At 39.5% G+C, this 26,786-nt stretch overlaps 1 protein-coding gene across 2 annotated transcripts in view; it reads left to right on the forward strand.

Annotated features, from left to right (window-relative positions):
* Positions 1-26,786, forward strand: part of SETD3 (SET domain containing 3, actin N3(tau)-histidine methyltransferase) — a 47,801-nt gene that overhangs the window by 15,729 nt on the left and 5,286 nt on the right. For both annotated transcript variants that reach the window (XM_080978782.1, XM_080978781.1), the window contains exons 7-9: positions 19,667-19,725; positions 21,204-21,318; positions 24,961-25,035. In XM_080978782.1, coding sequence (XP_080834908.1) covers positions 19,667-19,725; positions 21,204-21,318; positions 24,961-25,035 — 249 coding nt within the window. The remainder of the gene's footprint in view (positions 1-19,666; positions 19,726-21,203; positions 21,319-24,960; positions 25,036-26,786) is intronic.

Consider the following 26,786-nt stretch of genomic DNA (forward strand, 5'->3'; position numbering starts at 1 on the left):
GATCATCTGGCATACACTTGTGAAATTTTGTGTTCATTTTTAGTGAAAAATCTTTAGCCTGTAAGGTTGCTGATATACTTCAGATGATATAGAATGTATTGGCAATAATTCAGTTGTTTGCAGAGCTCATTCATTCTCATGTATGACTCTTCGTTTGTAGCCTTCACCCTGCTCCCCGCCCCCCGAATATATACCTAACTTATATCTTTCATATTAAGGAAGTACTGTAGCTCAGTGGTAGAGCACATGAATTCACATGCAAAAGATCCCAAGTTCAATCCTGGGCATCTCCAGCTGGATCTGGGCAGGACTGTGTGAATTCTGAAGAGCCACTAGCTATCACTATAGACAATATTGAGCTCTATGAAACAGTGATCTGGCTCTGTGTAAGGCAGCTTTCAATGTTCCTCTCTTTATTTTACTGTTCTTTTATGAAGAGTATGCTCATGCTTATGATCTTAAAAGTGCTTTACTTCAGTAGTAAAATACTTCACTTGTGTATCTCCTGTCCTGTCATCTTAGTAAACTGAGTTAGCTGTTTAGACACTGCAAGAATTGAGTAAATTTTCTGCTGGAGTAAACTACGGCCTTTTAAAACCATGATAAAAAGGCAACAAAACCCAGACACCATATAATTTTACTTCATGCAGTCTAAACTCAACCAGTATCTCACTATCTAGATTTTTATCACCCCTGTAGCTCTCTTCTGTATCTTTTTTTCAGGGTAACCAAATTCGTAATGAACTGTGGAGTCCCATTTTTATACAAACTGTACCAGATAATATCTTCAAAGTACTAAGTAGTGTTGTTGCTTCTTAACTCTTTGAAGTGGCTGGGGTTCAAAGAGGGTACATGAATGAGCAGGAAAGAACTATAGGCTCAGTCTCAGAGCTTTGCTCACTTTCTCTCTTTTTTGCTGTAGTTGCTTTTTCGCTCTGTAGAAGAGGCAGACAATCACTTAGTTTTAGAGACATGGAAACAGCTACATCATAGAGTAAGCAACCTTTGGCTGCAGGTAAAGTTCTCTCCTGTGTGTTCACGTGTTGACTTTCATTCCTGACCATCGTTCCAATAGTCATAATCCTATTTCAGAACCTACACCCCAGTATTCACACTGATGTGTAGATCATTGATTCCGAAACTGTGGTCCATGAATTTCATTTGAGTGGTCTGCAGTATACCCGTATTAAATATTCATCTTGTATTTTTATTGCTTCTTTATTTCTATTTTATTTTATTGTATTGCATTTTAATTTGCAAATTTTAATTAAAAAAAATAAGAAATAAAGGAAGCAATAAAAATACAGTTAAAAATCATTCATCTAGTATAGGACATTACAGTTGCTACAACAGGCAGAAAAATCATTGAGTTGTCTACCAAGATAATCAACAGTTTTTAAGTAGCCTGTAGAGTGGGAAGTTTGGGAACTACTGGGTAGGTAATCTAGATAGAAAAGCAGCTTTGTAGTGGCCTACCTGCCAGCTCCCTGGGCAAAAGTATCACAGCTACTGCTGTGAAACCATTGCATCAGGAGCTCATCTGGGGCTGAGTGCCTCTGCACAGTAGTACTATTGATCCATAGCTCCTTCTTCCTTGACAGCTCTGCAGAGCTGACAAGCTAGTGGACTCTTTTGAGGAGGCAGGTTTGTGGGGGAGGAGAGAACATTTTCAGTTCTGAAAATGGCATTTGTTTCTTGTAACACAGCATCGCCTGTTCTCAATCTGTATACATTTTCCTTATGAGTGTTTCTTTCTTGGACCTATGTCTTACCCTTGTCACACAAAGCATTTCATAGCCACAGATGTAATGTAGCTGCCTCTGAGTAATCAAGGCATTATATTGTTAACACTATTGAAAAAGTGTCATTCAGGTAAAGTGTACTGGCAGAACATCTTCTCAGACATCATTTTGTGGCTCCTTAAAAATCAGGCAAAGATTTCTTAGGTAGTTATTCAGCCTTCATCAATCCTTTATTGCACAGAAATGTTTCCAATATACAGATGGGTTTACCATGCAGCAGCGTGTTTCAGCCATCAATGTTTAATGGAACAAAATCTCTGCTGAAACATAATCTACTTCCTGCCTGTCTTTATTGAATTGTAATATCTATTTACAATTATTTAGAATGTTTTTTTAATATTTTAAAATTAAAGTTTTGTACTTAATGTTGTCATAAAAGCCACTTCGAAAGGTAGGCTAGACAAAATAGTCCCAGTTTGCCTTTAAAGCTATGTGAGTGGTTTTGTTTTGTTTTTTACAGAGGATATGAAAAATATCAACACTAGGTTTCCATAGTACTGAGTAAATCCATTATTTCATTTCAAGAGCTATGTTTATACAAAAACTGTCTTTGTTTCTTTGCTTCAGGAGTCTAGGTTGTTCTAAAGTTGTAATAGTACTACTAGGTGGTATTTATAATTTGGAGAGTTCAAACCATGTCTGGACAATTCTTAAAAGGTTAAAAAGGTAAAGGAATCCTGGACAGTTAAGTCCAGTCAAAGGTGACTATGGGGTTGCGGCGCTCATCTCACTTTCAGGCCAAGGGAGGCAGTGTTTGTCCACAGACAGCTTTCCGGGTCATGTGACCAGCATGACTAAACTGCTTTTGATGCAACGGAACACCATGACAGAAACCAGAGCGCACAGAAATGCCTTTTACCTTCCCGCCGCAGCAGTACCTATTTATCTACTTGCACTGGCATGCTTTCAAACTGCTAGGTTGGCAGGAGCTGGGACAGAGCAATGGGACCTGACCCTGTCACGGGGATTCGAACCACCGACCTTCTGATCGGCAGGCCCAAGAGGCTCAGTGGTTTAGACTACAGCGCCACCCGCGTCCCTATGAACAATTCTTATATTATTGTATAAAGGGTTAGATTTAGATTTCTTCCATTGGGAACAGAAGGTACTATATTAATGAGATGCAAATGTCACAGATAAGCTCCAGCATTATTATTTTTTAAAACTGGCAACACCAGGCATCTAACACTGCTTTAACTAATAGGCTAACCAATCTTCATGTCTGCCATATGTTACCCTAGTGCAAAGTTAGTAAAGTTTACCACTAAATGGCATGATAGCTAGTTTATAATTTACATGTACTACTGACATTCAAGAGGACAGAGGTGTGATCATCATCTTGCCAGAATTTCTAAGTGAGAGATGTACTTGGGAGGAATAATGGGGTGTCTGTATGTTCTTTAAGAGGGACCTGTTAAAATGCATATTGCACCTAACGTCATGTGGTTCAACTCTTCTTATGCTCATGCTCTTATGGCCTACCTGCTGTTGCATTATTTAAAAAAACAACCCCAATCTACTAACCTCTTACCCATATGAGATTCAGTCATATATCAGTCCCTATAATAGTGAACTCAGGTGGTGTGTGCTGACAGAGATGGGGCCACTGAGAAACAATAAAGAAGTATCAGCAGAGTCTGAAGAATGCTGAGATTTGTTGAAATGCTAACAATATTTTTATAGCCTAAGGGAGCGAAAGAACGAAACACAAACAGTCCAGTGATGACAGAGCATTCTGGAAAGGAAAGACATTAAAGCAGGGATGGGTAGAGATGGTCTGCTGGAAGAGAGCATGGCCAACTGGCTGGAGCTCTAAACAAGAACATTTTGTGGCAGCTAAGAGATAGAGCTACTAATCAGGAAGTCCGTGATTTGAATCTGATCTCTGTCATTAGCTCACTAGTTGATCCTTAGGTAAGCCATTCTTTCCCACCTCTCCCGCCCCACCCCCCAAAAGCCCCAAGCCACCTGTAGATGGGGAATAATACTGATTTATCTTACAGGGCCGTTGTAAGGATTGCAATTAGATATGCACATGAAGCATTTCAAACACCTGAAAGGGTTTTACAGATTTCAAGCATTGTTGTCGCTGTCTAATGAATTGTGCCATATCTCGTTGGAAATCCAAGGGGTTGTATGAGAGGCAACTAGAACTACTTTAAAAAATGCATCCTTCCCATCAGCTAGCAAATAAATACATGGTATCTTATCTCCTCCTGTTCTCACAAAGACCCTGTGATAATGACTGGCATAGGTTTAAAAAAAAGAAAAACTAAAAATGCAGAATCAAGCATAGGACAAAATCATCACAGAAAACAGGTATGAAATCAGTGGCATAGTTGAGTTTCAAGGCTGACCTGAGTCCAAGTTCAGCACTCTTTCCTGCACCACGGTGGCTTTTTGTAAAGTAAAGTAAAGTGGTGGCATTTTGATGTGTTCTTTTGAGATGTGTTATGTTCGTTTGGTAGCCAGTAATCACTTCTTCATGAGCGCAGAGGGGAGGTTTAGAAGAGGGCAGTTTTCAGCTGAGCTCTACCTTTCTCTACGTAGTCTGGATGTTCATGAAGATGGCAGAGACTTCTTCCTTTTACAGTTGCTCCCAGCTGAATATTAGTCTGGTTTGACAACTAAACACAGGTGCAATGCTGGCCTGCCAGAAATAGCCCAAAGGACTGCACTGACACCATTGAAATGTATGCAATTTGATACTTAAAATGTGAACGAAGGCAGGTGACTGGATCTCTTAAGATTGCACTTCAAGAAAGAGAAAGGGTTTGGGGCTTAGATGTTCAAGTTACTTCAGGAGGGGTTTTCAGTTTGTTCTAATATGTCCATTTACTTGCCCCCCCCCCCCCAATTTGCGTGTGTTACTACCATTAGCATGTTATGGGCACTGAATGTGCACAGTGGAGTGAACAGAATCTGTTATGTTTATTGCATAATGCTGGATTCTCTATGCACTGAAATGTGGTGTAATAAGCACAAGAGGGAGCCATATAGTTTTACATTCAGAGTAAGATTCCTTGTTCCTTGAAGATCTATAATTTAGTTTGCCTTTGTAAATGAATATGCAGTGGTTTTCTGATTTAACTTTTTCCCCAGCTTCACAAGCGGCATGGTTGCAGCCTTCTGTCAAGGGGAATTGGTCCATAGATTATTGCAGAGCAGTGCTCTTTAGCTCATAAAACATAGGCAGCAGTACTTTCCCAGCTGAACCCCCTTTTCTGCCAGATTGGGAAATGAGAGAGGGAGAAAAAAGTGAATGATGAAAGCTTTTCATTCACCTTCTTAGTAACAAAAACATTTCAACGTAAGTATTGCTTTCAAAACTGTATTATGTCTCTACTGCCAAAATAACACCCCTAGAAAACTAACATTCCTCAGTCTTCAGTATAATTTGAATTGCTTCCAGGGGGAAAGAGCCACAAAAGGGTTAGGAAATTTGTCAGGGGCGTTAACTATTCTTTAATTTCTCCATATTGATCATTTCACAACAGCTTTCCAGTGTTTCAAAGCTACTTTTCTAAAAGTTCTACGGACGGGGAAAGGTGAAACCATCATACAGTTAACACATCTGCCTGTTGTCTATTGCTTTTGCACAGTTAAGGACCAGGAGTGTATTTCCCTATATTCATCCCTACAGGCAAAGTGCTACAGTGGCAAGGCCAGAATGTAGTCGAGACAGCTGCTTCCTCCTCAATCTGCATGCCAGAGGAGAGGTACACACTCCTGAGTGCAGTTGCCAAGTCAGCAAAAGGATCCCCCTGAGATGCTCTCTTTACAGGGAGGCCTTTTTACAGTAGAAAATATGTAGCAAGGTATATTGGCTCAGATACTTTCTTATGGACTGGTGGCGGTGCAACATGTATTAGAGAATCAGTGGGGCACAGCAATCTCTGGATATAAACTATACAGGAAGGACATACTGGAGGTGGTGTTGCTCTGGAAGTTAAATAGGGCATTGACTCCAGCAAGCTAGAAATCCCCAAAGGGACAGAATCATTGTGGGTGATGATTTCTGGTCCCGGTAGTATTTTAGTAAGTACTGGGGAAACACTATCGTTCCCTGATGAAAATGTTTGGGAAGATCTAGAGAAGGAAGAATGAAATCAAGCAAGCACCCAGAAGAGGAAATGTTGTAATTTAATTAATTAATTAATTATTGTGTAACTTACACTCTAGAGGGCAAGGGACGCGGGTGGCGCTGTGGGTTAAACCACAGAGCCTAAGACTTGCCGATCAGAAGGTCGGCGGTTCGAATCCCTGCGATGGGGTGAGCTCCCATTGCTCGGTCCCAGCTCCTGCCAACCTAGCAGTTCAAAAGCACGTCAAAGTGCAAGTAGATAAATAGGTACCGCTCCAGCGGGAAGGTAAACGGCGTTTCCGTGCACTGCTCTGGTTCGCCAGAAGCGGCTTAGTCATGCTGGCCACATGACCCGGAAGCTGTACGCCGACTCCCTCGGCCAATAAAGCGAGATGAGCGCCGCAACCCCAGAGTCGGTCACGACTGGACCTAATAGTCAGGGGTCCCTTTACCTTTACACTCTAGAAGTATCACATTATATAGTCCCTATATCAGGTGATTTACAAATGGGGGAAAAACACTCATAAAGGGACTTCACAATTTAGCAGAAAGGCATAGATAGAGGAAAAAGAGTTCATAATGCCTGCAGAAGAGATTAGTAATTAAAGGGGGGAGGGGGTTGACCAGGGGGGTGGGGATGAAGTTGGTTTGAATATAGACAAAGAAGTAGCAAGGTAATTCCAAAGATAAGGATCAATAATAATGTTGTTTTAGAAAAGAGGCATGTATCAAAAGAATGAAGAGATTAAATATAAAGTGAGGCAAGTGATTAAAAGTTGAATTTTAAAGTATGAAATTAAGTGGAATCCAGTGAAGTTGACAAAGCCAAAGCAGGGACCTTGTGGAAGTGATGAAAACAGAAAATGGGACTTGATTCAGCATTCGTAAGAGAACCAAGATGTAGATTAAGGAAGGCCGGTGAGAAGAACATAATCAAGATGAGAAATAATAACAGATTGAAAAGTGTTTTAGTAGTGCTATATGGAAGAAAGGAATTAATCTTAGAAATATTGAGGTCATGAAAAAAGATCTGGCAAGGTCACAGATATGGGAGGAAAAGGATAAAGTGGAATCAAAAGCAATACCTAGATTATAAGTGTTATAGAAGAATAGCAATACTAGTTAAGAGGGGGAGAACAATGCAAAGAAAAGATTTGGCAAGACCAAATTCTTAAGATTTAGTTGGAAAAGACAAAATTGTAATTGTCGACACAGAAAAGATAGGAGAGATCATAAAGAATGTGATGAGTTGGGGCTTCAATACAGATCCCTGCAAGAGACTAACAAAATGAAGGAAAATTTGTGAGAAGGAACCATTATAAGACATTTTGAAATAATAATTAGACGAATATTGAGAGAACCAGGTGAGGGCAGAAACTCTGTTTGGAGAAGAATGGAATTATTATCAAGGGCTGACAACACACAGGCCCTGCTTTCCGAACACAATGCGTTCCCAGGAAATTGTTCGTTATGCGAGTGTTTGCACAATGAGCTGATGATTTCCATTATTTCCTATGGGAACATTTCTAATCCATGATTTGTCTGATCCCTCTCCCTCTCTCCATGCTTTCTGCCTGAAACAGCTGGTTTCAACCAGCACAACACAAGTAAGGAAGTGGGCAACCTTCTGATATTTGAATCAGCCATTTGTGTAGCAAGGTTGGGTTATAATTCTTTGTGTTTGGATAACTGAGATTTTGAATAACAAGTGTTCCAATAGTGGGATCTGCATGTACCATCCGCAGTATAGAACTAGCATAATCTATATTGCAAGGTGAGGATCCCTGCTAAGCAGCCTGAAGCAACACAGCAGAGTATGTCCCTTTGCCACACTGTCACCCAGGATTTGGATACTAATATTTTCAAGATAAATAGAAACCAATTCACTAAGTCCCTTTTCTGTAACAGTGGGAAAATTGGGAGGCTGAGTGAGAACTTCCCATTTTGAAAATCATAAACTTCTCATTTGGGAAACAGTTATCTTCTGTATTTTAGACCCTGTTTGCCAACATAACTACTTTTAATTTATTTCTGCTTCTCTGAATGGCTTACGATCCCATTAAAATAGTCTCCCCAAACACTTTGTCTGAAAACGCTGTGCTTCAAAACCATATATGCCAATATTAGATGAAATTGTTTCTGCACATTTTTAAGCCGCACTTGGGAGAAATATTATGTTGGCTAGAAAATACAGAGGTCTATGGAGACTCTTGCTTTAGAAGATGAGGTTTCTAACCCCTCTCCTGTCCACAAATTCAGAAGAGCAGTTGATTCTGCAGCTATAATAGTACAACCGCTTATTTTCCTCATATCAAGTTGCACTTCCACAGAGCAACTGCCTCCATCCCCAGGGATGTTATCTGTGTTTTGGGACTCCATGCCTCAACAGTTAATCATACTTTTTCACTGATACATAGGCCTTATTGTTAGGATTTAATACTTTTTTTTCTTGATGTAACTGCAGTTATGAATGTTCAATAAAATCAAAGCACAGTAGAAAGCTGGTGTATCTAGAGTGAAATACTCAAAGGAGATATATATTCTAAGCACTGTTAAACTATTTAAGGGACTTATCTTGGTGGAAATTAGTAATTTAACTAAATTAGAAAATGGATTATCTTATACACTCTTAGAGTCTTGTGATACGTCTCAGTGTAGGAGGCTGGAATGTTTCTGAAGTGAAACTTATAAAATGCTTCTTTCTGTGTTTGCTGTGATAAAACTTAAGCATAATTGCTTCCCTCTATTCACATCTCTGAGTGCTGTCCAATAATTGCAGCACTAGCCAAAGTAATCCTAAGTCATTTGAAAGTCCTAACATACTGCTCTCTTGTACGCACTGCTCTTACCATGTAGAAAGGGTTCTGCTAACCACCATTATATCAGGTAATTTCAGTGGACTGGTGAAAATAGCTTTTGTTTAGAACACCAAGAGTTTTTGTGTTTTCACTAAGCTTTCAGTGAAAATACTACCTAGAGATTTTTAAAATATTAAGTGGTTTATAAATACAAACAAATAGCTGCTAAATAAGACTCTGATTGGCATACTGACTCCTAGTACCTAAAAATTACGGAACAGTCTGGCCATTAAAATGAATGTTACATTGTAAAGGTTATGGGTATTGAATTATTGATTATATGATTATACCGAATACTATATTAAATGCCAATTTATAAGCCTTCATAGAATCAGATTTGCAGAGACCCCTAGGGTCACCAAGTCCAGCTCCCTGCAATGCAGGAATCACAAGTAACAAATCCCAGACAGATGGCCATACAACCTCTGCTTAAAAACCTCCAGTGAAGGAAAGGCCACCACCTTCCAAGGTAGTTCAGAGTTTTTTGTTATTATTAATCACCCATCCTTCACCCTAAGGTCCCAGGGCTTAAAACAATTTAAAATACAACATTGAGAACAGTTTTAAAACTTACAAAAAGCACAATTTATGTAAGAACATAAGAGCCCAGCATCCTGTTTGACACACTACTCAACCAACAGCTTCCTTTGGGAAGTCCCCCAGCAACTGGTATTCAGCAACATGGTGCCCCTAGTCCTGGAAGTGGTACTATATACCCATCATGTGCTATACATGAGTGCAAGTTCCATTGATGTTTGCTTCAAGTAAATATGCATAGAGACAGACCATTAGTAACTTTAATTCACCACATTATTAAATGGAAAATATTTAAATCTGTGCTTGATTCTAATTAATTGTAATTAGTGGGACTTTAAAATTCATAACATTGCAATCCTAAGCATATTTACTCAGAATGTCCCAGTGTATTCAGTGAGTTTATCCTAGGTTAGTGTTTATTCTAAGGCACAATCTTTTTCATTGTTTCATAGGCCAGCTGGAAGGTGACATGGGTATAGTAAATAAATTTGGGATATTACAATGTGTATACCCATCTCTCTCTCTCTCTCCACCCCACAATACCTTTGGTTTAATGGATGCTGGTCCTTCCATATGATTGATCTAGTTTGCCCTAGAAAGCTGTGTGGGTTTCCTAAGGGTACATCTTTTGAGTGTGCCTTTCTGCATAATGCAAGCTGACAAGAATTACTGTTGGAAGAGAAGAACTATGAAAAATTCTACTCAAAAGACATTGAGTTACTTGCAGAGTATGTGCTAGTAAAAGACTGGAAAGTTGGTTGATGCACATTTAATTATAGGCTCTTATTGACTAGTGGCACAGTTTTAGCTTAAGTAAAAAATTCTTTCCTGTAGCACCTTAAAGACCAACTAAGTTAGTTCTTGGTATAAGCTTTCGTGTGCATGCACACTTCTTCAGATAGCTTAGCTTTTGTTGGTATTTAATTTTTAATAATAATTAATTGTAACAATACTTTAAATTTATTTATTTATTTATTTATTTACACACACACACACACACATATATATATATATATATATATATATATATATATATATATATATATCGTTTGATTGTAGAAAAAAACCTCTAGTACTAATTTATTGTCAGTTATCCTTCTACTTTGCCCTCACTGGCCAGAAATTGGATAATGTATTTTCCCGTACAGTTCCTTTCACTGAAAGGGTGGCAGTCTTGAATTTTTAAAAAAAATAAGAATTAGGAAAGAGGCTTGGAATATCCCTAAGGTGATACTTCTCTTAGACTTAAAAAGTCATAAAGATGGTTGCAGTCAGTTAGAAGGCACAGCAAGGAACTATGGCTGTGTAGCCTCCCAGCTGTTTCAGCACTGATTCTCTGGGGCAGAGAAGCACTTGACTAACCCATCCATAGCTAAACAGTGTTGGGGTGTGTCGAGCATTATTTATGCAGACTCTTATTCAATGTGGCCTCATTTCAAAATAAGTTGTGAAATGCCCTATTTTGAAATTTGGTATTAATTTAATGTCGTTCAAAACTCAGATGGCAGAATTCTTTCCTCTGTATGTTCCCAGATTGCTAATACTAGGGAGACTAAAAGTTTGAATAAATTTTTCATTATCAATGTTTCTTTGAAGGTTCAGCTAACATTTTTTGCTATTTATATTGTGCATAAAGTTACAATATGGCGTGCTTCTAAGTATCAGGAATGATTTAGTTTACCTTGTGACATATCACTTAAGCTCTGTTCCAACTTAATGCCAAGCCATGGCTTGGTGATCAGAAAAATCTTTGCTTGTTCATTTGCCCCTTCTTCCTCATTTTACACAAGTTCTTTTTTCTACTTCCTGAGTTTTGCTAACAGTAGTTTGCTGCTGTGATATTTTAATAAGCAAACTGTGGTTAGTGCTTTGCTTCTAAATTTAAATTTGCAAGCTGGGTTTTGGAAGTAAGGCACTAAATTTAGCTTCCCAGTTTAGTAGTCAGTAATAAAGTGATAATAGTATTTAGGTCTAGTAATGCATAGAAAGGTGCCTTCTGATCAATATTGTTTTGATTATATGTTGGAACTATTTCGTATATTTGCAAAAATTATATTGTTACTCTTGATTATTTTGCTACTGATTCTAACTGCAATTGAGAATATTTGGTTTCCTCCTTCATTTTATTCTACATCCATTCTTTAATAGATGGTGTGTAAACCAATCTACATATTTTGGAAAAAAGTATTATTGCTGACATATTGATCTTTTGTATCTGAATTGGAGTAATATACCCACCTAGTCATGATATTAAAACAGTCCACCCTTTTTACTGTATTTATGGAGAATCTATATGCCATTTGCAAAATGTTTTCCCAGATACCCAGTAGTATATTTTTGCCGATTATGGGGGCCCATTTTTTTCATGTAATCTCTTATTTGTTCATATTCTGTTAGTGTATTTGTTAAGCGGCTGATATTATTTATTAACTTCTGTAGTTTTCATGATAAGGTGTTTGAATTCAGTCATATCTCATTATTTGCAAACATAATTTCAGTTATCCTAGTACACATTACTTAATTTGAAAGCACTCAAACCAGGTGAGTTTCTTTTTGATACGGCTATTACCTAATCAGGGGAACAGCTGATTTAATCAGCTGAGTTTTAGTTGATTGGTTAAAGCTGCATAGGAATAAAATAGTTTAAAGTGGATGTACATATGTGTTGTATCAGTTTAGAAGAGGCATTCTGCTTCCACGTGAAAGAAGAGTGGGAATGCCTCTAATAAAAGGAGTGATGATGCCTCTTCTAAGATACCTCTTCTTGCCACTTGATGTATTGTACTCATATTGAAACAGTTACTTCATCAACCAGTGTACCTTATCAATCAAATGCTGCAGATCTGCTTTTTCTATTATTTATTTGTTTAACAGGACTTGCAGTTACAGCAACTTTAGAGAGAAGAGGTTCTCTTAGAGCTGTTTGCTTCAAAGGTTTTTCGTGACTGACAGAGCAACAGCGGCCAGAAAGTGCTGATAGATTTTACTGCAGCAAGCCTTATGCACATGCATGGCACATACTTGTTTTTTTTCTGCACACTTTACACGTTGGCCTGAAATCATCATGTAGCATCCAGTCTGATTGTTAATGAGATTTCTCCTCCCCCTCCTGCCTATTAATAGGACGGGGCTGAGGAAAAGAGATCTCATTAGGATAAAGGGGAGACCACTGAGAATGAGGCAGCAAAGCATTGTGCTTGGTCAAAAGGGGGAAAAAAGCCTTGAGCTCTGTGTTCAAAGACATGCAACTTAACAAGGTGAAAATCTTAAGCCTCTAAGTACCTTAAAGTCCCCTTGCTTTTTTGCCACAAAGGTCTTAACTATAACCCACGTTGAGATGATACAAAGAAAATAACCTCATCTTGGTGCCGTTCAGGGATTCCTTGTGGCTGTTGGAAAGATGAGAATTACCGTATTTTTCGCTCGATAACACACACCCAACCATAACATGCATGTAGTTTTTAGAGGAGGAAAACAAGAAAAAAAATATTCTAAACAAAACAGTGGATGTATGATTTTTGTGGTTCATGCTGTGGCCACAGACATGTGATCTGACGGTGAGTTTGGGGTAGCCCAATGCAAAAACCCTGAGGATCCATGTGGATCCATGTTTGTAACCACGTTTTTGCACCACTGCAGCCCCAGGCAACAGTGGGTGCGTGATTTTTTTGGTACAAACTGTAGCTATGGACATGCTATGTGATCTGATGGTGAATTTGGGGTGACCCAGTGCAAAAATCCTGAGGATCCATGTGGATCTGTGCTTTGTAACCACGTTTTAAGTGGGGAGGGAAGGAAAAGCACTCAAGGGACAAGAAGCACACGTGGAGCAGGCTCTACTTCTCTCCCTCCACCCCCCCCCCTTAGCAAGCTGAAAAACTTTGCTGGAGGGACAGAGAGCCTGCTTGCTTTAAAAGTGTAAGCGGCTCCTGTCCGGTAGGCTCCTTTAAAGCAAGCAGGTTCTGCTTCTCTCCCTCCTCCCCCCCCCCTTTAGCGAGCTGAAAATCTTTCCTGCTATTTCCAGCAAAGCGGGAGAAGAGCCGCTGAGTGGGACGAGAGAGATACAAGAGAGCCTGCTTGCTTTAAAGGAGCCAACCGTACAGGAGCCGCTTACACTCGTGTAAGCGGCTCCTCTCCCCTCCCGCTTTGCTCCTTTAAAGAAGCAGGCACTCTGTCCCTCTCTCCTCCCCATTCAGCGGCTCTTCTCCCGCAGGAGGGAAGCATCCGCTCCATAACACGCACAGACATTTCCCCTTACTTTCTAGGAGGAAAAAAACACGTGTTATGGAGCGAAAACTACGGTAATGTATGGATTATTTTCACCAGCAAATTAAGCTCATGTGAAGACATGGACTTCTGAAGGCCTCTTCTGGCAGCCATCATATTCTACAGCATACAGTTAACATTAACTGGTCAGTGAACTCAGATGCATGTGTGCGCTATTAATACAGGAATGAACTCAATCCAGATTCTGCAGTGCCATTACTCGCTGCAGGAAAACAGTTGAAGGTAGTTTTCTGATTGCTCATGCAATGCATTAAACAGCAATGCAAGTGGCAGCTGATATTTAAATACAGGCACATTTCAGTGTTGCTCTTGTTCTCTCCTTCCTTCTCTTTTTGTTTTTCTCTGCGCTAATCTATTTGTAAAATTGGAATAATTAAGAGCAAGGCTTCCATTGACAGGAGAAGAGGTGATAATATATTTTCCAAGGTGGCATGTGAACTCTTCACTATGTCAGTTATGGAATTGCCTAGCTATGTGTTAAAGTGTTAGTTATAATCTGGATAAATTATTAAGCAAATGGAGCTGACCATGATCCTAGTGATTGAAGCAGACATACATAGGGTTGTACTGCATGCCATGGTCTCGTGATTCACCATCTATTAGAATTAAATTTCCCATCTCCAAACCTTTCCTTGTTTACAAATATCCATGTAAATAGTCTTATTACTAGTCCAATAAAACGGCAGCGTGTGCTTTTCAATTAAGCATTTGTCCTAATGTTCCCATTTGCATTTTTTTTAGAAGTCTGCTACATATTCAGAGTTGACTAAAATAAAGTGAATGTAATACTGTTTCTAAAGCTAAGGAAGCATGAACTTAAAAGATCTGATTTTTGCCATTTATCAACTGGTTGCTTCATTTGAATAAGTGTCTATCTCTTTTTGATCAATCTGAAAAATTTGCATGCTCTGCAGCAGCCATATTCTATACTTTATTAAATATCTGTCAATTATAAATATCAAGGTTTTACATTAATGTCAAGATAGTACATCAAAAATTCATGGAATATGTGACTTTTTCCAAGGGTATTTAATACTTAATGCATTTGTGTCATTTTTCTTTCTAGATATATTGACAGGTTTTATTAAGTGTTTGTTAGGGAGATTTCATTTTTACCGAGGGACTGTAAAGAGAAGCTGCATGCTAAATCGATTTTTTAATCAGAGTATTCTTCTCTTGGTCACTTCAGCAGAGATACGCCAACATACTTTAAAACTCTGGAAAGCATTCTCAGAAATTCAGCAATTAATTTCTTTATAACACAATTCTCTAAACACGTATATTTTGCTGTGAAACAGTAATCATTTTGTATTATAATTCAGTATTGTTTCTTGTGCTCCATTAAGAGTGGAGCTTGATTTCTGGAGCTGTACAAATAAGGAAATTTCCTTTGAAAAAAAGTATCTTAAAAGGTACAGATGGCTTTCAAAAACATTGTATAAAGCTGTTGACTTTTATTTTCCCTGATCATTTTTAGTTTTTGCCATTTAACACATTATTAAACACCAATTGTGTTAGATACGGAATGTGTCCACTTTCAGTGCTATTTTAGTATCGGCAACACAACCAGGATAAAACTGGAACTATAAATGTGCATCCACAGATTGAGAAATCCTATGTTTTCCTCCTTGAAATAATACCTTTATGGGCAAAGCATACACATCAAAATGCATAATCAAGTTTGCATTCTGTTGCAACTTTCTTCTATGGGCAGCGTTTGATGAATTTGTATGGTTTGGGGCAGGAAATGAGAAAATACTGAGAAGGAGCTGGAATTAGGTTAGTAACCAAGGGATGACAAACATAGCATTTACACATGGGCCATATAGTCCCATAGGGCAGGGGCAACTGAAATGATGCTCTCCAGATTTTGGACTACAACTCACTTCAGCCCCAGTCATGACCAGCATTGAGGTATGATGGGAGTTGTAGTCCACATCTTCTGAAGGGCACCATGTTGGTTACTCTTGACACAGAGTGGATGAAGAAGAAGAAGAAGAAGAAGAAGAAGAAGAAGAAGAAGAAGAGTTTGGATTTGATATCCCGCCTTTCACTCCCTTTAAGGAGTCTCAAAGCGGCTAACATTCTCCTTTCCCTTCCTCCCCCACAACAAACACTCTGTGAGGTGAGTGGGGCTGAGAGACTTCAAAGAAGTGTGACTGGCCCAAGGTCACCCAGCAGCTGCATGTGGAGGAGCGGAGACACGAACCCGGTTCCCCAGATTACGAGACTACCGCTCTTAACCACTACGCCACACTGGCTCTTCATTAAAAACATGCAATCTACACTGGATGTGTAGATTGCATGTTTTTAATGAAAGTGTACTGTTAAGATTATGTCCCTGACCAGAATACCTTAGGAAATGCCCATTTGCATAGCCTGAGGTGGTAATAGGCAAGTTTCTATGTATTGAGGCTCTACTCTAGGCTTCCTCTGTTCATGAACCCGCTAGCATGTGAAGCAGAGCCCTTTTAGTGGTGATTTTCCAGAGGCAGTGGTCTGCTCCTTTTTTCGTTAGGTTAAATTGGTCTGTTCAGTTCAAGGCTTTTAAGTGACTTTATGGATACAGTCATACCTCAGGAGTCAAATGCCTTGTGAGTCGAACGTTTTGGCTTCCAAATGCCACAAACCCAGAAGTGAGTGTTCCGGTTTGCAAACGTTCTTTGGAACCCAAACGTCCGACGCGGCTTCTGCAGCTTCCGATTGGCTGCAGGACCTTCCTTGGTTTCCAAAGGTTTTGGAAGTCGAACGGACTTCCGGAACATATTCCGTTTGACTTCCAAGGTATAACTATATATTTGAATGTCATATTAAACCATAGTTCATGTTTAACACTACTCAGAATTCCCCATTTCACTCTTCCCTTGATCATGGCTGCAAAAAGCCGCAAGCCTTGCTTTGTTGCATTGGAGTCAGAATTGTAGAGTTGGAAGGGTCATCTAATACAACCCCCTGCAATGTAGCAATCACTTGATAACAAACTTTGGCTGCAGCTGGTGGTTTGTTTGTAGAGCCCAAGTTCAAAGGACACAACAAGCTTGTGGTTTGGCATGGGCATAAGTAGAGCAAAGCAGGGAATCATTAAGCCACAGTTGAACATTAGGGTGGAAGTCAGCTTTGCAGTACTGGCAGCTTGCTGGACAGAACAATCCCTCCTCTCCTCATACATTGTTCTTGGGGTTCCCCAGACCCCCTCAGCTAATTGGTTTTGTGGTTGAAAGTCTCATTGTGCAAGCAGAGCTCCCACTGACTGGGTTTATTAGGTGAATTCTGGTTTAATGTGACATCGGAATCAGTTGTATATTTGTCTTGTTTAAAGAGCTGCTGTTGTTGTTTTGAAAAATCATAATAATGAAAACAAAAACAAGGTCAATTTTTAATTTTCTGTAAGCCAACATCGTTTTTGTTTTTGTCGTCGTTTTTTACTGGATAAACATAGATTTCAAAACAATAAGGTCTGTGTGAGCTTTCATTCTCTGCAAAAGTTACCTTCTTGCAGTCTGTGGTGAAGTAATCTGATCATCTATATTTAATCGATGTTAAATTCCATCTTGAAGAAAATTGCTCTTCTGCATGTTTTTAAGACAAGAGTTCTAAGGCTGTATTCTGTATTAAATGTGTTCCAGTTTGGTGCCAGTAGGTGGAGTCATAGCCATTCTAGCAATCCCATTTTTGCTTCAGAGCGATCTTAACCAAAGAGTATGACCGCTTAGCTGGAAGAGCCCTTTTCTTAGTTGAATTGTTACACAAAAATAATGTACAATAACAGCACTTTTTGTCTAAGGTTGTTTTATGATGTCCATAGGTATTTTCAAAAAGGGTTTGCCCATAACAAGACAAGATGTCGGCTTTCTAATGTGTTTTTCCCCTGCCATGTCAATGCAAAATATCTAAGCAAATTAATAACCAGTTATCTGTGAACATTTTGTACTTGTCAAGGTAACTTTTACCAAAATCGGACCATTTGTGTAACCTTGAATTATATATTTTCACTGTATCAATGCCCACATTGTCAAACAGCAGAAACGGGATAAATTATGTGCTTGGTTTTGATTTCAATATGCTTTTTGATTTATAATGAGACTAGTGATAATGACTATCCTAAATTGTGACACTGAGCTTAACACAAATTATTCTGAGAATATCCAACTAAAATAGTCTGAAATGAAATTTTGCATGTAAACCAAATCACTTATTTTTTATTAGTTGAGAGAGCCGTGGTTTTCAGAGCTAGTCCATCCATAGGGCTAATTTAAGGGGTTGGAGAGAGCAGACACCTGGGACATAACACCCAATTGGCAGTCTTTTGTAATATATAATTTGCCTAAAATTGTGCACTGAGCACAAGCTTTTGTTTTCTAATTGATTTACGGTTTGAGCCACTTTTACCTCATCCCCTACTGTCCTGCACACAGTGCCAGCAAGTACATTACTGTGAGAGATGATAAATTACCATGCACTTGTGATGCTAATGCATCAAGAGTAAAGAAAAAAGAAAAAAGGAGCACACTACGTAGAGCTCCTTGCATTAACAGTGTTGCAAAGATACATCCAAGCAAAACTCATTTGTATCATTAGAAATAACCATTCATTTGATCACTTACTGAAACCTGCCTATTCAACTGTAATTGAAATGGAATATTAAAATGATACTGTTAATGGCTCTCAATCTCTTAAGAGGGGAAAGGGGTTTTTTTAAGCATGTTCAAAAGGCTATGATTCTTTTTAGCTACTGTGTTTTAAAGTGCATAAGGCAAAGTGGCCTTGGAAGTACTTGAAGTCGGTTGGCCAGAAACGAGAGGCTAGTTCTGTGTAATTAATTCCTCTTTTAAATCATTCTTATTTCCTCATAATAATTAAGGTAGGCTTGCCATATTTCAGAAAGTAAAATTCCTGAGACACCCCCAAAGTTGTTGAGCTTCCTCTTTCTGGGGCTGGCTGAGCGGCAGGCACCAGGCATGTTATGAGCTTCTTCCCAAAGGGAGAGATTTTAGATTTAGATTTGCGGAGTTGGAAGGGACCTTTAGGATCATCTAGTCCAACCCCCTGCAATGCAGGAGTCATTCACCCAACACATGGGACTCAAACCCACAACCCTAAGATTAAGAGTCTCATGCAGAGCTATCCGGGGGAGGGGAGGGTTAATGCAAACAAACAACCCCTCCCTGCTCAGAATTCTTTTCCCAACAGATGCGGAGTATTTCAACCCAACCCCAGAGTGAGATCCCAGCATTCTGCAGAAGGAGTAGTAATGACAAGTTCACATTTCCTTCACATAGATGGGAAGAGGCTTTCCTTGTTACCCGCCTTGGTTTCCCCTCCACCAGATCAGAGAAGACCAGAGAGACTCCATCCCAAATCCTAGAGAGTCCCTGCCAGTCAGCATAGACAACACTGAAGTAGAGGGACCAATAGTCAGCTTCCTACGTTCCCAGTTCTAAGCATGGTTACTCAGAGCTTAATTCCATTTATCCCAATAGGGCTTACTGCCTTGTAAGGTGCAAAGGCATGCAGCCTTTAACATGTGGTACGTCCAATATATAATTATATAATCTATGCATGTGACCATAACTGCTTCAACATTTAAATGTATTATGACTTGCAAGGTATGTGTAACGTGTGGTTATTATTATTTAAAAAAAAGAAAAGAACCATTTTTGGATATAAGGAAAGAGAGATGCTTAAAATACATTCACCCTTAAAGTGTGACTAAGGAGAACATAGAATTAACATTTCAGGTTAAGAAAAGAAAAGAATTGGGACAAGCTTTTTCTCAATCAAGTTTTTATGTGTGGCGTGGAGATGGGAGTCCACCTTAAATGTGTGTGTGTGAGATGTTGTGGGTTCCAGTCTTTGAAATATGAAGAAACAGATTTATAGCGGCTGCTGGGCACAACAAATTAAGTTGACAGTGATGTATGAGAGCATAATAGCATGATGATCCCTCTGTAGCGCGGCTGGACGCCTCCTGCTTCATTTGGCTCTTGTTAGGATCTGTTAGGCAGCTAAATAATGAAATTCTGCTGACTGATTTCTGGTTGTTGTTTTTTGTTTTGTTTTTCCTTTTCAACTCTTCTCTGAATCCTCTTATTTCTCAGACCCATCCTAATGCCAGCAAACTGCCATTAAAGGATTCTTTCACTTATGATGATTACAGGTTGGTTTCCCTTTTTATATAAAAGTGGGTTGTTAAATGCCTTCAAATGCTTCCCTAGAAAATAATCAAGTTATTAATCATGAATCCCTGGTCCTGCCATAGTAGTTATATTACAGATCAGAGAATATAATTAATTTAGCCATCTAGATTTTAACATCAAAAGTTTTATAGCTAACCAGTTAGCATTAGTTAATGGTTGTTTCTAAATGCTGTTGTATTACTTTTCTTAATGCTTATATTACTTTTTTAATTGGCCTTGGCCCACGGTTACTGTTTAATACTCTGGTATCTGTTAAAACAAAAGTAAGACCCTCTATATATACAGTTACAGATAGGTAGCCGTGTTGGTCTGCCATAGTCAAAAGAAAAAAAATAAAAAAGTTGAAGAAGTGTGCTTGCACACGAAAGCTCATACCAAGAACTAACTTAGTTGGTCTTATAGGTGCTACTGGAAGGATTTCTTTCCTCTATATATAGATATATATGCTGGAGCATGCTTTGTAAGAAAAGGAATAACATTCATAGAAGTCTTGCTATGTCTGAATTGACTCCCAGAGAAATTATCTTAATTTTCTGACATTACTGAGCTGTCACATCAAACCAATACATTAACCAAAACTGGATACAACTTGTTTTTTTGTTTAGTCTGTCCCACATTCCTTTAGGTTTTCAAAAGTTAGATGCTGCAAGTGATTTATTATTATTATTATTATTACTACTACTATTAACAACAACAACAACAACAACAATTTTATTATTAGTCCCCTCCCATCTGACTAGATTGCCCCAGCCACTCTTGGCAGCTTCCAACAAAATATTTAAAATACAATGAACCATCAGTCATTAAAAACTTCCTTATACAGGGCTGCCTTCAGATGTCTTCTAGAAGTCATATACAGTAGTCATTTATCTCTTAGACATCTGATGGGAGGGTGCTTCACAGGGTGGCACCACTACCGAGAAGGCCCTCTGCCTGGTTCCCTGTAACTTCACTTCTCATAGTGAAGTTACCGCCAGAAGGCCTTCAGAGGTGGACCTCAGTATCTGGGCTGGACAATGGGGGTGGAGATGCTCCTTCAAGGGCCAAAGCTGTATATCGCTTTAAAGGTCACCATAAGTGGACAGAAGACAGTAGATTGGCAAGGGATTATGATTCCCAATTGTTTTGCAGTAGCAACAGCAAGCAAAATGACACCCCCCCCCCCAATACCTAGGTTGCTGAAATGGAGAAAGAACGATGTTCGTCTGAAAGAACAGTGAACTCATTTCAGTTCTTGTACTGAACAGTTATTCCTTGGCTCTTAATGTGCTCAGAGGCACCCTGTTCAATTCTAACAATATGTCTTTTCACCCGACTGGTTGGTACTAAGAGCAGATTTTTTTTCTGCTATTGGCAGAAAGTTGGGAAGGATTATAATCTGAATTGAAACTTTTTGTCTATCTATGACTTTCACTAAACTGAGTATTTTGTCTTGTAGATGGGCAGTTTCCTCTGTCATGACACGACAAAACCAGATTCCTGCTGAGGATGGTTCCCGGGTTACCTTAGCACTGATTCCTTTATGGGACATGTGTAATCACACCAATGGGCTGGTAAGAACAGTGTCGTTGGGTTGTGTGTGTGTGTGTGTGTGTGTGTGTGTGAGAGAGAGAGAGAGAGAGAGAGAGAATGTCCAATAGCACATTGACTAATCCACAGTGGCTATCCCTGGGATAATGGATATACTGTATCTCAGGTTGACAAGATAACTCTAAATATGTCAGGATGAAGAAGATATTTTTAACAGGTGTTTAACACACAAGAGAAGGAGCCAGACACTCGGAGGTAAAAGAATTCCAATAGTAAGCAGCAGAATGGGGGGCAGCCTCTAGGCATGGAAGGTGTTGATTTGGGGGTGCAAATGTTTGTTTCAGAGGACCTTACCACCTTAAAACTAATAGCTAGACAGGAGGAGAAGTACACTTTAATGTTGAGGAACAAAATCATCAATACAAGTTTTGCTGGGAGGAGAAAGTATGTGCAAAGGAACTGCTTTGTGCAGAAGTTGTCTTTATCCACATCTGCAGTAAAAACAAAGATATGTTGCCTCCTTTCTCGAGCTATGATGTTTGATACCAGCTGATGGATCTCTTGTATCTCTGTTTTTCTATAGTATTAATACTAGTAATTTTGGGCTTGTTGCATGATGATCCTCTCCGTCCAGTAGGCTCTAAACCTCTGGCAGCACCAGCAACCAGTTTGACTGTCAAGTCACAATACCGCTAGAAAATAACAATGAGAAATACATGAAGACAGTATTCTTGACAGAGTTCTTGGAGCAGGATGATCTAATTAGTAGTGTCAGGAGCAAGAGAAAGCAGGATGGACACGGTTCCAACTAAAACCAAAAGAGCCTTTTATTATTTAGCTTGTGGAAGAAGAAGAAGAAAGGCCCATGGGGTAGAGCAAGAATAGAGATGCATTATAGCTGACTGACTCGAGAAACATCTCGCCACCAACTTTGCAGCAGACTTCAAAGAAGGCAGGGTCGTCTCTCTTCCAGATTTCATTCAGTGAGTCAGGATTTCATGGAGCATCAGTATGGAATCAGAGGCCAGAGTTGTGCTAAGCTCACAGGGAAATGCTTCATTGACGGGACTTGCCCATTTGTTGTAGCACACCTGGGTGTAAACAGTTTTCATCTGCACTGTCCCATTTGGTTGGCAAAGACATTTCTGAACCTCATGCACCTTCCTAAAATATAGCTGCAAATAATATAGCAATCTTAGGCCTAGGTCCATATGCATCCCTGCAAGCCTCTCTGTCTAGCCCTTGGCATTCCCTCAGGCTGGTGCTCCTCCACGCCTCTCGCTAACCCTACCATGTGTCCTCTTCAAGTGCTTTTTCCTGAGTAGATGTCTCCTTGAACTGGGATGATATGCATGAGTTTTGCCTGGATAGAGTGTGCGTTCGTGTAAAGCTCAATAATTTGTATGGCTGGAATGTAGCCAGCTGTAATAAAGGGAAGAGTCCTCCTATCTGTTGCTCTTCCACACTCAGTCCATGAGCTGTAGTGGGGACCTATAAATACCTGACCAGCATTGTTTAACACTGAATTTGCATTTAGCTTTAAGCATTTTTGGAAAGGGGGGGGGATCCAAATTTGCATTTTGATGAAACGTTTTCTTAATGCATCATTTTGTGCATATATTGACCTATTTTTCATGTCTTAAGGTTTACTCTTCATGTCCCTTTGATATAGAAGGGGATGTTTCCCTTGAGCTCAATGAATATTGTGGGCAGGTTGATACTCTAAATCAAAACTGTCCATTAGCTCTTTGGATTTTATTTGGTTCAGAGCCCTTTGCTGTGGCTATTTGCTTTTCCTAGCCCCCCTCCCCCCTTGGCAGACTGTAGTCTATATTTCCCCTGGGTGTTGGTGCTGGGGATTAGCTGGGACTACTGCGCTAGTCCTTATGGGTTTGATCCCCCATGGATAGTTTCTCCTCACTTTTCAGCTCCTGGGACAAGAGGAAATGTTTTTTATAGAACTATAAAAATCCGACATGCCCAAATTCCAAGCTGCTTTTTTGTTTGGAACACTTGTATACAGACAAAAATGATATAAGGAAAAGAGAAACCTTTGAGAAGGACAAAAAAGCAGGAAGCTATTCCACTAGGGAATGAGAGGAACAGCTTTTTTAAAAAAAGGAAAATGAAAGCCCATAAAACAAGTTTCATATGCCATAAAACCAGGCACCCTCCCACAAATTCTGTATATCGAAACATTAAAAGAGCCCTGAAACACTTGAAACTGATTGTCATCCAATTTAAAGTATTCTGATTAAAGATGTTAGTTTGAAGAAGAAGAAAAACATTTCCCCTTTGTGTTTAGATGATGGCATGTGTCAGAGCAGGCAACATACTAGAAAAGGCATTCACTTGTATGTGATAGAAGATTAATACCTCCTCTAAGATGATACCTGCAACCCTCTTTTTCTTCTTCTGCTTGATTAAATAGGGCACTATTTTAAATCAATCAAAAGATTTTAAATCTATTGATTTAACTGATTATTCAACTAAGCATCACAACCCCAATTGAAAACCTCTGTAGATTTTGTTTCAAATCACATCTTCAGGACACAACTATGTATGAGGCCTGTTCCTTGAGATTGGTATGTTTTCTGTGTTGTACAGCTTGATTTATCAAGAACATTCCTGCTTTATGAAAATAATATTGTGGGACAATTTCCATGTTAATAATGAGCCACTTTAGTCCTTGTGGTTTGATAAAAGAAATATGGTTAAGTGGCAACTTCTTCATCTTCCCACAGCAAAATCCCATCACCATCTAAGAATAATTACCTAAGTTTCAGATAAAGAGATTATTTGCAAATAAATTGGAGTCCTCTGAAGAAAGTATCCCCCCAAAGATTCACAGTTATCCACTCCTCTTTTTGATTCAGAGTGATGAAAAATGCACTGAGAGTTGAAGTGTGTGACAGAAACTAGTTCTCTTAGTGCAGTGCTGCAGAGGACCCCATGGGAGTAACTTGAAACTCAACAGCACTGTTATGTGCGAGAGGGGTCAACTCAGGACCAACACAAAGTGGTCTAGAAGGGTGCCATTTTTTATAGCTTTTCTATAATATTTGAGAATTGTTGGAGAACAGGGGAGGTCCCTGCAAGCTGGAAGTGTGCAAATGTTGTCCCCATCTTTAAAAAAAATATGGGGGGATTATCTGACTAAACTCTCACCAGCCTTTGAAATAGGGTTGGGGAGCCTCTGGCCCTCCAGATGTTGCTAAACTACAACTCCCATAATCCCTGACCATTGGCCATGCTGGCTGGGGCTAAAGGGAGTTGGAATCCAGCAACAGCTGGATGGGCACAGGTTCCCCAATCACTGCTCTAAAAGAAAGGAAAATACAAGGTAACTTCCCCAAGGACTAAGAGGCTTGACTTTGTTACAGGGTAGTAGGTGCTGTTTCTTGTTATTTTTAAAGTAGTGGTCATTTTACATCCTTTAAAGCAGGCACCCCCAAACTTGCCCCTCCAGCTGTTTTGGTACTACAACTCCCATCATCCCTAGCTAACGGGACCAGTGGTCAGGGATGATGGGAATTGTAGTCCCCAAACATCTGGAGGGCTGAGTTTGGGGGTGCCTGCTTTAAAGGAAGATCAGGCTCATACAAACAAGCTTGAACTATAAAATGCTGAACCTTTTTCTTCTTTCTTTTGAATCCTCTGTATAGATCACTACAGGCTACAATTTGGAAGATGACCGTTGTGAATGTGTAGCACTTCAAGATTTTAAGGCTGACGAACAGGTAATCTTGAGATATGTGTGTGTGAATTAACATTTGAAGTTCCATGTGTAGAATTCATACATGTACAGATGCATCCAATTGATAGTAAATACACGCAATTCTAATCTAGCTTCAGGAGTCTTGTTAATTTTCACTAGGAGTGTTCCATGGGACATTCCTTACAAATGTGTTATAAAGACTGAGGATAGATAGCTCTCTTTTTTGTAACATAAAAAGTGCATTTGTCATTGCAAAAGAAGACGAATGCCTTGATCTAAAGCAACCTTACCTTGTGCCATGAGTAACTCAGCCATTTTTTGTTTTGAATGATAGCACATTGGTAGAAATGTTCACATAGGTGAGGGCGTTTAAAATACTTGACCTGAGCATCATAAGCTGGGCAACCATTGTTTGTTCAGCATTTTGCTCTTTGGCATTATTTAGTTCACATTCAGCTGTTTTCTGACTTCTTACCACTTAACCGTCCAGAAAATAAAAGATGATGTCACTAACCAATTCAGCTGTCAGGATCCATTCTCCAAGGGATGTATAGCTCCTTTTAACAGGCATCAATATCTGCCTTCAGTGCTCACTTCCAATATCCTTGCGATTCATGTTGTCCATTATTACTGTTGACCATTAATTCTTGGACTTCCCTGTGATGTAGTATAAAGAGCTATTTGTTAATGCTGTTTATACCCCACCCTGTCACAACTGCTTGAAGTGGATGCTTCATATAGGTTTACAATTTCTCATAAATTTCTTGCAATTCTGAAACATGTCCCAGCTGCTAATTTAGCAAATGACATTATTAAGTAAAATTATTGGATGTTCTCATAGGCCATTGCGAACCGCCCTGGGATCTTCGGATGACGGGCAGTATACAAATTTAATAAATAAATAAAATAAAATAAATCAGGTCATTTGTCCCCATAAACTTGCACACAATTAAGTTAAATTTGGTACTTACGGTATATATGTGGGGAAAGTGGAAAGAATATTATGTCCCCTTCTCTAGAGTCCAAAACTCCAGGCATCCATTAGCCACTGGTACCTGAAAAGCAACATGGTGACTGGCACGTGAATTACTAAAGAGATCAGGATGCAGATTTTCTTCTTCTTCTGATGTGTGCTGCTGTTCGGGGGACCTGGTTCCTACCTCCTCTGAGTCTCTGTTTTGTTCCTTTCCCAACTGTGCTCCCTTCCTCTTGGTATACGCTATGCTCTGCACCCTTACACTGATATGTATGTGGGCTAGCAGCAAGACCTTGTTTTCCTCTCCATCCCCACGAAGAGGGGAACAGACCAGAATATTCCAGCAAGTACAGGGCTCACCCACTTATGGGCCAGGGTGAAGCAGCTGCCTCAGGCAGCCTCTGAAGTAGTGCCAATATTGGTGCCAATTTCCCACAAGATCTTGACGAAATAACGAGAAACCTTGCGAGATTTTGGCAATATCTCACCGAAAGTTTATGCTGATGCCAGTGCCACAGCAACAGTGCTGGCAGAGCTGGTGGCGAAATGGGTCACACCGACCCTGGATCCCACTTCTCACTAGTGGGCATAGGTTTCCATTTCTAGTTATTAGGAAAACCTACTAGCTTTGGTGTTTTGCAAAAACTTTGCACCCCTGCCGCTCAGGTGATCTTTGCTTTTTCCATTAAAAAAGACCAAGACACTGATGGCTAACAGAATGCGACAGAGGTGAAGGATGAAGCAGAGTTGACACACTGGAGACACAATAAGCATTCTCTTGGATATCTGTTGAAAAG

Source organism: Podarcis pityusensis (genome assembly GCF_964106645.2).
Source record: "Podarcis pityusensis genome assembly, chromosome: 1".
In the NCBI taxonomy this organism is placed as follows: domain Eukaryota; kingdom Metazoa; phylum Chordata; class Lepidosauria; order Squamata; family Lacertidae; genus Podarcis; species Podarcis pityusensis.